This window comes from Nicotiana tabacum, chromosome 13, assembly GCF_000715075.1.
Source record: "Nicotiana tabacum cultivar K326 chromosome 13, ASM71507v2, whole genome shotgun sequence".
NCBI classification, from domain to species: Eukaryota; Viridiplantae; Streptophyta; class Magnoliopsida; order Solanales; family Solanaceae; genus Nicotiana; species Nicotiana tabacum.
In genome coordinates this window covers 129,459,129-129,470,716 of record NC_134092.1, presented here as the reverse complement: position 1 = coordinate 129,470,716, position 11,588 = coordinate 129,459,129, and the positions used below count along the sequence as shown (strand labels likewise).

The 11,588-nt window shown below is 35.1% G+C and overlaps 1 protein-coding gene across 4 annotated transcripts; it reads left to right on the top strand.

The window, feature by feature from the left end:
- Positions 1-5,807: 5,807 nt before the first annotated feature.
- Positions 5,808-11,331, top strand: LOC107760165 (putative U-box domain-containing protein 50). Of its 4 annotated transcripts, none has more exons than XM_016578179.2 (8): positions 5,808-6,140; positions 6,399-6,511; positions 6,613-6,740; positions 6,955-7,369; positions 8,302-8,442; positions 8,532-9,071; positions 9,647-10,351; positions 10,933-11,331. In XM_016578179.2, exons 1-8 carry the CDS (start codon positions 5,969-5,971, stop codon positions 11,128-11,130), a joined length of 2,412 nt encoding a protein of 803 aa, XP_016433665.2. In that variant the 5' UTR covers positions 5,808-5,968; the 3' UTR covers positions 11,131-11,331. The 4 variants fall into 4 exon arrangements, with proteins under 4 accessions (XP_016433665.2, XP_016433666.2, XP_016433667.2 ...); XM_016578180.2 differs by having other exon boundaries at positions 6,117-6,257; XM_016578181.2 differs by having other exon boundaries at positions 6,129-6,263.
- Positions 11,332-11,588: the final 257 nt, after the last annotated feature.

Genomic DNA, 11,588 nt, shown 5'->3' with positions numbered 1-11,588 from the left:
ATCCGATTCTAGAAATCTGAACAGCTCCGCTATGTCATTTATGACTTGTGTGCCAAATTTGAAGTCATTCCGGTTTCATTTAATATGTTTTGGCACGAGATTTGCAAATTAAAAGTTTAAAACTCAAAGTTCGAATCGGGGAGTGAATTATAATTTCAGTGTTGTTTGATGTGATTTTAGACCCCCGAGTCAGTCCGTATTATATTACGGGACTTGTTGGTATATTCGAGCGGGGTCTCGAGTACCCCGAGAGTGAAACGGATTAAAATCGGAACAAGAATTGGACTTAAGCAAAAATCTGAAATTTGGGTTCTGGTATAATCGCACCTGCAGAATTTTGACTGCAGGTGCGAGCTCGCAGAAGCGAAACCTCCATCGCAGATGCGGCCTTCGCAGGTGCGGCCCTTTTGCGCATAAGCGGACGTTGCAGGTGCGACATTTTGTTCGCAGATGCGGAACCTCGCCTGGCAGCCCCTGATGCGAAAATGCTGGGCAGAATACATAAAATCGGGTCTTAGCCATTTTTACTCATTTTTGAGTTTTGAGTCTCGGATTTGGGCGATTTCAAGGGAGATTTTCACGACTTTGAACTGGGTAAGTGTTCTTTATCATAAAGTGATTATATTTCACAAATCCATGTCTAAATTCATCATTTATTTCGGATTTAGATGGAAGAAATTGAAATTTTTGTAAAACTTTCCAAAAACGAAAAATTTAGATTTGAAGGTCCATTTGATATCGGAATTGGACAAACTTGGTATGGTTGAACTCGTACCGGAACGGGTGTTTGGATTTTGCGAGTTTTTCTGGGATTTGAGACGTGGGTCCCACTGCCAAATATTTTAATAAATTTTGGAGTTTTATCCGAAAAATTTATAAATTCATATGGAATTAATTCCTATGATTAGTATTTAATATATTAAATTATTTGTGAATAGATTTGAAGCTTTCGGAGGCAAATTTAAAAGGAAAAGTTGTGGTTGAATAATCGATTTGAAATTTGCAAAGCGAGGTAAGTGTCGGGATTAACCTTGATTTGAGGGAATAGAACCCTTTAATTGTTTGTTATATGAATTGCATGTAAACGACGTATAGGCGAGGTGACGAGTGTCTATACGTCGTCAAATTAATTGTTTGCCTACTTACTTAAAAAATCATAAATTATTTTAAATCATGAATTAATTGTTATAATTTAAGTTTCTCTCCTATTCTTTGTCAAATATTAATTCTTGAATTCTTGCATTAATTGTTACATGCTATGTGAATTATGTGTCTTAATTGTTATTTGACATTTAGCATATTATACATTAAACTGTCTATTTTTTCTCTGATTTCCATAATAACTTGCTATGTGTCGTTGTTTGTTTCATAATTAAATCATAATTATTGTATGCTTGTAGTCTTATAATTTTATATTAATTGTTGCATTTATTGGGGAAACTTCTTCTAGAAGAATTAGTAAATGAATAAATTGGAGGATCAGGTTGCACGCCGCAACAGACTTATTAAAAAGTTCATATTGGAGGATCGGGTTGCACGCCGCAACAGACTTATTAAAAATCGGATTGCACGCCGCAATAGACTTATTGAAAAGTCAATATTGGGGGATCGGATTGCACGCCGCAATAGACTTATTGAAAAGTCAATATTGGGGGATCGGATTGCACGCCGCAACAGACTTATTTAAAAGTCTCTATATATATACTTGATTGAAATAAATATATGACAGACTTGATTAAAAGGAAAATATTGGGAGAGCGGGCTGCACGCTGCAACAGAATTGAATGTGAATATATTGTGAAAGCGAGTTGCACGCTGCAACAGAAATAATGGAAATGATAATTGGTTATGACTGCTGAGTTGCCTTCAATTATTATAAATGAATTATCTCATTTATTTCTATTATTGTTGTTGTTACTAATATTGCGTACATGTTAATGTAAGTGAACCGACTTAGCCTCGTCACTACTTCGCCGAGGTTAGGCTCAGCATTTACCAGTACATGGGGTCGGTTGTACTGATACTACACTCTGCACTTGTTGTGCAGATTTCGAAGTTGGTCCCAACGGCATGCCATAGACTTGCTCGGATTTCAGCTACTCGGAGGAGACTTGAGGTATAACTGCATGGCATCCGCAGTTCTGAAGTCCCCGTCTATTTTACTTTAGCTGTGTGTTTATTTTCAGACAGCTTTATTTTTTTCAGACCTTTATTTGTATTATTCTAGAAGCTCGTGCACTTGTGACACCAATTTTGGGATGGTATTTAGACATCGTTATTATTATGAATTATTTCAAAATTGCTTCCGCATTTGCTTCCTTGTTATTAATAAACTTAAAATTATTTTAAAAATAGATAATGTTATTCTAACGTTGGCTTGCCTAGCAAGTAAAATGTTAGGCGCCATCACGGTCCGAAGGTGGAAATTTCGGGTTGTGACACTCGCGAACGCAAAGAGTAAACTGGGCAGCTGGATCTTTCTTCTTCGCGAACGCAAAGGCTTGGTAGCGAACGCAAAGCGATGGGAGCATTACCCTTCGTGAACGCGTAGTGTTAGGCACACCTGGGGGAGGGTCGATCATTCCTTCAGCGCGAACGCGAGCTATGCCTCGCGAACGCGAAGGCCAGGGGGGAAACCTTCGTGAACGCGAAGGAGGACTCGCGAACGCGAAAGCCACGGGCTGCTACTCATCGCAAACACGATAGGCCCTTCGGGAACGCGAAGAAGGCCTGACCCTTGTGACTTAAAACAGAACCAAAAACGGAATTTTTCCCATTTTTTACAAACCCTCAATATAACTCGGCTTAGGGGCGATTTCAAAGGAGTTTTTTACGATTTCGGACTGGGTAAGTATTCTTTATCATATAGTGATTATATTTCACAAATACATGTCTATATTCATCATTTATTTTGGATTTAGATGGAAGAAATTGGAATTTTTGTAAAACTTTTCAAAAACGAAAATTTAAGATTTGAAGGTCCATTTGATATCGGAATTGGACAAACTTGGTATGGTTGAACTCGTATCGGAACGGGTGTTTGGATTTTGCGAGTTTTTCTGGGATTTGAGACGTGGGTCCCACTGCCAAATATTTTAATAAATTTTGGAGTTTTATCCGAAAAATTTATAAATTCATATGGAATTAATTCCTATGATTAGTATTTAATATATTAAATTATTTGTGAATAGATTTGAAGCTTTCGGAGGCAAATTTAAAAGGAAAAGTTGTGGTTGAATAATCGATTTGAAATTTGCAAAGCGAGGTAAGTGTCGGGATTAACCTTGATTTGAGGGAATAGAACCCTTTAATTGTTTGTTATATGAATTGCATGTAAACGACGTATAGGCGAGGTGACGAGTGTCTATACGTCGTCAAATTAATTGTTTGCCTACTTACTTAAAAAATCATAAATTATTTTAAATCATGAATTAATTGTTATAATTTAAGTTTCTCTCCTATTCTTTGTCAAAATATTAATTCTTTAATTCTTGCATTAATTGTTACATGCTATTTGAATTATGTGTTTTAATTGTTATTTGACATTTAGTATATCAAATATTAAACTGCCTACTTTCTCCCTGATTTCTATAATAAATTGTTAATTGTCATTGTTTGTTTCATAATTAAATTATAATTGTTGTATGTTTGTTGTCTTATGAATTTATATTAACTGTTGCGTTTATTGGGGAATTTCTTCTATAAGAATTGATTGAAATGGAAATATTGGAGGATCGGGTTGCACGCCGCAATAGACTTATTAAAAAGTTAATATTGGAGGATCGGGTTGCACGCCGCAACAGACTTTTTATAAAGTTAATATTGGAGGATCGGGTTGCAGGCCGCAACAGACTTATTAAAAGTTAATATTGAAGGATCGGGTTGCACGCTGCAACAGACTTGTTAAAAAGGTAATATTGGAGGATCGGGTTGCATGCCGCAACAGACTTATTAAAAGTCAATATTGGGGGATCGGATTGCACGCCGCAACAGACTTATTTAAAGGACTATATATATACTTGATCGAAATAAATATATAACATAACTGAATGTGAATATGGATATATTGTGAGAGCGGGTTGCACGCTGCAACAGAATTGAAAGTGAATATATTGTGAGAGCGGGTTGCACGCTGCAACAGAATTGGTTGAAATAATAATGGATTATGACTGCTGGGTTGATTTCAATTATTATAAATGAGTTACCTGATTTATTCCTATTATTGTTGTTGTTACTAATATTGCGTACAGGTTAATTGTAAGTGAACCGCCTTAGCCTCGTCACTACTTCGTCGAGGTTAAGCTCAGCACTTACCAGTACATGGGGTCGGTTGTACTGATACTACACTTTGCACTTCTTGTGCAGATTTCGGAGTTGGTCCCAGCAGCGTGCCATAGACTTGCTCGGATTTCAGCTACTCGGAGGAGACTTGAGGTATAACTGCATGGCGTCCGCAGTTCTGAAGTCCCCGTCTATTTTACTTTAGCTGTGTGTTCATTTCCATACAGCTTTATTTTATTCAGACCTTTATTTGTATTTATTCTAGAAGCTCGTGCACTTGTGACACCGATTTTGGGATGGTATTTAGACACCATTGTTATTATGGATTATTTCAAAATTTCTTCCGCATTTGCTTCCTTGTTGTTAATAAATTTAAAATTATTTTAAAAATGGATAATGTTATTCTAACGTTAGCTTGCCTAACAAGTGAAATATTAGGCGTCATTACTGTCCGAATGTAGGAATTTCGGATCGCGACAATAAAATCTCTAGAATCTTTACGTGTTATTTTTCTTCGTCATTCAGTCCATAACAAATTAAATGAAATCCGCGTATGAAGTGACAAATCAAATGGAATTCACGTACAACGTTACATCAACTGTCTAAGTTACGAACTTCGTGCTTCTATTTTGTTCACTTATAGTCTTACACTTCAGCAGAATCTAACGAAGCTCAGGTTCAAAATCTTCCAACGTTGATTGAGATTTGAGACTAACAGAGGGCAAAAACTTTTTTTTTTTTAAAAGTGTTTTTTTTTTTTTTTCCGTTCTAAAATTATAAGGTATTTGACCAAGCTTTTGAAACAAAAATAATACTTTTGAGGAGAAATAGAAGTAGTTTTGGAGAAGAAAAAAAAATAGTTTCTCTCCAAAAGTATTATTTTGAAAAGCACTTTTGAGAAAAATATACTTAGAAACAGTTTTTTAAAGTTTAGCCAAACACTAATTGTTGTTCAGAAGTGCTTTTTAAATTAATTAGTCAAACATAAACTATTTCTCGCCAAAAGTACTTTTGAAAAAAAAAAAACACTTATTAAAAGAATCTGATTTTTGCAGCTTGGCCAAACGGTCTATAAGCAAAGCTTATTAAGACAAAAAAAAAATTCTAAGAATGAATTAGATACAAAAAGTTGACTTATCCTCATATCCACGCCAAAGAGTAGTTTTCATCAATTAATATAGTAGGGGTAGGTGTTAATTACCAGCAAAGAATATCCTCGAATATACATGTATAAAACGTCATAGCGCAAATCACCTTCTTAACTAATCACATTAAATGTTAACTACAAATTAAATCCTCTCAAATCTCAAGTAATATCCAAGAAATTTTCACAATCTCAAAATCAAATCAAACGAAAACAAGTAACAATCAAATTTGGCCCCAGCTTTGTTATCACCGCTAAAATCCTAACCAAAAAATCCAAAAAAAAAACAACAACAATTGGCTGTCTTGACACAACAATATAAAAGCCAAATAGTCCTATTCTCTTCTTTTCAAAAATCTTCCTTTTAAGAAAAAACACAAGATTTTCAAAAAGCCATAGCTTAATTTCTTCATCTTGTACTTTTACGTATTTTTATTGTTACATGTGCTTCACACTACAAACCCTTTCAAGACTTTTTTATGTGTGATAAGTTATAAGTAACCATTTTTTTTTCTTAGTCAAAAAAATCTTTTTTTTTTAGCCATGGCTATGGAGTTGGAGGTGAAAAAGAAGGTTTATGTAGCAATTAATTCAAATCTTCATGATGGTTTTTTGACTTTACAATGGGCACTCAAAAGATGGTCTTCTCAATCAATCACAATTGTCATTCTTTATGCTTCTAATAACATATGTAAAAACTTTGTTATTACACCAAGTAAGTTATATATATTTGACCCTTTTCCCCCTTAACTCTTATCATTTTCTGTATTGCTGTTATTTTGCTTTTCTTGAGCCGAGCATGTATCACAAACAACCTTTCTATCTTTACCCGGTAAGGGTAAGGTCTGCATATATTCCAAACTCATTACATTGAGTTTTTTTTTGTTGTTGTTGTGTTCGTCGTCTTATCATTTTCTTTTTATTTGATTCATATATAAAACTTTTTTTTTTGTTTCTCTTTTTGTTGGTACAGTGGGAAAGCTACCTGCAGGTTCAGTGAATGAAGAAAAACTGAAAGATCTTGAGAAGTTTGAAGAAGCAAAGAACCAAAAGATACTTTGGAGATACAAAGTTTTTTGTGCCAATGTATGTGTTTTTTCTTAGGCTTTGATGATTTCTTATAACTTCTTATTACAAGTTTTAATTACACTTTTAACCAAAATTTCATCTCCTTTTCTTTCAAATAGGTTAAAGTTGAAGCAATCAAGATTGAAGGATATGATGAATCAATTCAAGAAATTATGGTGGATTTGATCACTGGTCTTAGGATAACAAAATTGGTCATGTCATTGACTTTCATGAAGTCTTCATCATGGTAACCTCTCCTACCCTACCCCCCCAAAAATAAAAAACTTTTTATTAGTTTGTTTCATGATAATTTTTTTGGAGTCGATAATCTATCCGAAACAACCTTTGTTGTTGTACTCACTATCCTTCCCAGACTCCACTTGTGAATTACACAGCGTTTGTTGTTGTTTGTTGTTCATGATAATATATTTTAATTTTCTGCAAAAAATGCTGTTTTATAGGAAATCAAGAAGTGCAATAAGTGGATCATTTTTTGTGCATAGACAAAAGCCAGAATTCTGTGAATTATTTATAATATGTGGAGGGAAGTTGGTTTTTCTAAGGGAAAGAAATAATGAAGGATTAATCGAAGATGATCAAGGAGAAATGGTCGCAAATTCAAGATCAAAGAGGCAAAGTTTTAAAGATTTGGTTGTAAAAATGTTCCCTGAAAACAACAGTGCCAAAATGAAAAATTCATGTGATTCACCTTCTTCAGCAAGCAATAGCTCAGTTGATCAATGGGAAAAGTATAAAGATGAAATTGAGAATTACATGAGTCAAATATTATCTTCAAATGCAGAGGAAATTGATGATTTTATTGCAAATGAAAATCTCCAGAATAGCATTACAGAGTTTGTTATGGCTGATAATTTGGTAAGTCACAGATAATTTTCATATAAATTATTGGAATTTAATTTATATACATTGACAGTGTAAAGAATTTTTACCTTTCCGTGAATTTAACCTTTGGTTTTCTCAGGTTACTAGTCTCACTTTTTGTAAACGACATGTACTTATCTTTTAGGTGACCTGATTATAGATTTTTTTACGTTGTTAGTGTTTAAAAATAGTTAAACTCAATAGATTATATGGCCAGGATCAGTTTGGAGTAGTTAAAAAAAAGATTTTTATGCTTGACAAGTCAACTTTAGCTTCCTTATATTAATTTATCTTTTCTATTTAATAATTTATTTTTTTCTTGTTCAGTTTGAATCAGAATTTTTATGATAGTGATAGAACAACAAACATACTGGAGTAGTCAAGACTGTTTGCTTATCATTCTTCATTGTATGAAACCCTTTAGTAATGACCTTTTAGGTGCTAGCTTCATCATTTTTTTTTATTTTTTTTATATTTATTTTTATTTTTCTGGTAATGAAATAGCAAGTTCCTTAAAATCTGGGAAGTATATGAAGGTAGAACCTTACAACAGTTGATGTTTTATTGTCAGACTGGTTTGAGTACATCTCGACTATTTCACTAGGTATCTACCATCACCTATCACTACAGCTACCGAGTAGTTCTGCTCGCTAAAGCTTAGGTAGATAGGAAGAAATCACTTGCTATTTTTTGTCTTTGTTGGAATATAAACTAGTGTTACCATGATTTTTACTGACTTTATTGATCATTAGGTCATATAACAATTATATTATCTATTATGTAGTAGCTAAAATTTAAATCCTGATTATATTGTTTTTTCTAGGAAGATTTTAGTCTTCTTTTCTTTTGTTTTCCATAATTCCCTCAAAATTTTAGAAATTGATTTCTTATTCATGGAAATCTGATTTATAATCAAATAATATTAGACTTTGCAAGAAAAGAGAGAAGCTGTGAAAATCAAGTTTCTGGAGATCAAACAAACAATACAACTAAGCAGAGAAGAAGCAAAAGGCCATGTTAGAGGACATGCTAAGGCTCAGTGGGCTACCACACTATGTACTAGAAGGGTACGTGTTACATTTGTTCTTCAAAAAATCTTATTGTTTTAGTTAGTTTCATTTTGCCATTTACAAGCTAAAGACTTTGCTATATATAGGCTGAGGAAATTGATGGTTGCATAAATGATGAAATCGCGCGAAAGGCTGATCTAAAGAGGGAGTTAGATGCCACAAAAGAAGAGATCAGTGAACTTCATACTGAAGTTGAGATCACGACGAGTAGACTCAACTCAATTCTTGAACTACAAGGCGAGCTCTCAAACAAGCTGCAGCTATCTTCTGTGGCAAGATCACGTGCTGAGGTCAAAGTGGAAAAAGTAGTGAAGCAAAGAACAGATACACTTCAGGAAATTGAGGAGTATAGAAAGCAAAGAGATGTTCTACGACGAAGGATAGAGTTTTGCAGGGAAAAAGACGCGATAGGAAATGCTACAATGCTGATGAAACCGAGTTTTGAGTACAAGGAGTTCACTGCTGCAGAAATTAGAGCAGCTACAGATGGATTTTCGGATCGTATGAGGTTGAAATCTGGTGGTGATTGGACTGATGTGTATAAAGCTAGGCTTAATCACACATCAGTTGCAATTAAACTGTATAGTTCAGGTGATGTAGATTCTGCAGATGCCTTCCGAGCTAAGGTACTTACCCTCATTTCTTATTTGCAATATAAAGTTGGCACAATAATAACTACTCCACTTTATAAATTAAGGGAAGTGGTCCAAATTATACCCTCCTGAGCCGAGGGTCTACCGGAAACAGCCTCTCTGCCTTCTTAAAGGTAGGGGTAAGGTCTGCGTATACTCTACCCACTCCAGACTCCACTTGTGGGACTACTCTGGGTATGTTGTCGTTGTTGTTGGTCCAAATTATACCCCTTACACTCAGTTATACTTTGGGATCATTCGTACCCTTGTCAAGAAATCGTTACTTATTTGCCCTTAGCTTTAATAGAGCTCGAGTGGGTGGATCCCACGTGTCAAAATACATTGAGTAAAACGTCTAAATTTACCATTGTACTTTTGACCATGGTTCAAAATGACCCTCTTGTTATGCTTCAAGTTAGAGCTTCGTTAGGGTCAAGGGCAAATAAGATGTTTCCTATGGTAGAGGGGTAAATGATGCTTTTCCTATAAATTAATAATCTTAAGAGTTAGTAAAATATCTCGAAAATAATATCATTACATGTCTGAAATCCGAAAATTTTCTAATGCAGGTGAAGCTCTTCAGCCACATGAAGCATCCTCATATACTATCGATGATCGGATTTTGTTCTGAGCTAAGGTGCATTGTGTTTGAGTATATGCACAATGGCTGCTTAAGAGACATTCTCTTCTCAAGCAAGAGAAGCTCTAAAAGGAGAAACAAGTGTCTAAACTGGCAAGCTAGGATATGCATTGCAGCCAATGTTTGTACGGGCCTATGCTACCTTCATCGGGCAAAGCCGAGGCCCGTGGCTCATGGCAACCTCAACCCTTCAAAAATCCTTCTTGATCGTAATAATGTGGCGAACATCCATGGTTTTAGGACACCTTTGTCTTTTGATAAATCGGATATAAGATCAGATATCCGGGCTTATGGGAACTTAGTCTTACAGATTCTGACAGGGAGAAACTGGGCCGGGCTTGTCGAGGAGGCGATCATGATGGACCAGACTAAGCTTATTGAAGTACTTGATCCGATGGCCGGAGAGTGGCCATTGGATATAGCACTTGAGCTTGGAAGAATAGGAATAAAGTGTTTGTCTATTCATGAAGATAAGGAGTTAAACATGACTAGTTTGGCAAGAGAAGTAGAGAAAGTGAAGAAATTAGCTGATGAAATAGTAGCAAATGGTGAATGTGTTGTGGCAAATGACAGAAATCAAGATGATGAAGACTCAGGAGAGTTCCCTAATTTCTTCCTTTGCCCCATTTTGCAGGTTCATGTTCTATCCCATCATTTACGTAACAAATAGCTGGTCAGATTCAATGTCTACCTTTTCTAGCCGGTATACATAGATTATACATTGATTATACACGGTTATACATATATTATACATGAATTATACATATTATGCATCCGCCTGCTATTTTTAGTTTAAGAGATTAGGTAGGTAGCTATTTGGGTTAATTCTTCAAATATTATTCCCTTCAAATTGACTATCATGTCTCACTTTTGATTATCATCTTCATATTGATATCATCTTCAATATGAGATGTGAGTAAAAAAATGTAACTTTACTGCTAAAGAGTAGAAAAAACGATCTTCAAAGATGCCTCGGGACTTTGGTCATGTAGTAAGAGTACAACAAGTGATGTGCGGGTTAGCACACGTCACAGGAAAACCTGGTAGTTAAGTGGAGTAAGGTAGAGGGGCGGTCTACTATACACCGAGTTTCAAGCCATGCGCCACGGACTCTCGGAGATTTCTCACTTTAAAAAAAGGTTTTTTTTAAAAAAGATTATTGGATTTTCCAGTAAGCATGTTTTCTTTTTCATTTCTTCCTTTCTTCGGTTGCAGGAAGTGATGAAGAATCCACATGTTGCAGCTGATGGATTTTCATATGAGCTAGAAGCCATAGAAGAATGGCTAAAAACTGGAAGAGATACATCACCAATGACAAATTTAAGGCTCAACGACAAGCTTCTCACACCTAATCATAGTTTACGGTCTCTAATCGAAGATTTGCAAAAGAAAAGATCAATTTCTATCAGATAGAGAGAGAGTTGAGTCAAAGTTCTATAGGGTTTTGTACATGCAGAAGAACAAAGGTTGTAGAGAGGAGCAAAATAACTCATTCTCTTAGTTTTTAGAGTAAACAAAATCAGAACTATCTTTGAAATGTTCCTTCACTGTTAATACAAAGTGTATCAAGGATGGTAATTATCCATAGAGTTAATAACAGTAATCTTAAGAAGTTTCAGTCTTTCCTTTAACAATTTTGCTTGTCTTAGCCTTTATCCAAGTTTTAGCTGATTGGAGAGTTGTTTCAGCCTAGATATTTTGGCATGGAAAATAAAGGGAGATAATTGAAGTGGAAATAGAAACAATGAGAAGTGGAGAAGTTCTAGTAGGGTGAATTTTGGGGATTCCAGTGTCAGTAAATTTTCTTTCTTACAACGACACCTCAATCCCGAGCAAGTGGGGGTCGGCCGCATGAATTCCACTGACCATGT

Coding starts and splice junctions, on each gene's coding strand:
- LOC107760165 (XM_016578179.2), top strand. CDS start 5,969: ATGGCTATGGAGTTGGAGGTGAAAAAGAAGGTTTATGTAGCAATTAAT. Junction 6,512..6,612: donor ACAAAGTTTTTTGTGCCAAT/GTATGTGTTTTT, acceptor TCTTTCAAATAG/GTTAAAGTTGAAGCAATCAA. Junction 7,370..8,301: donor TTGTTATGGCTGATAATTTG/GTAAGTCACAGA, acceptor AAATAATATTAG/ACTTTGCAAGAAAAGAGAGA.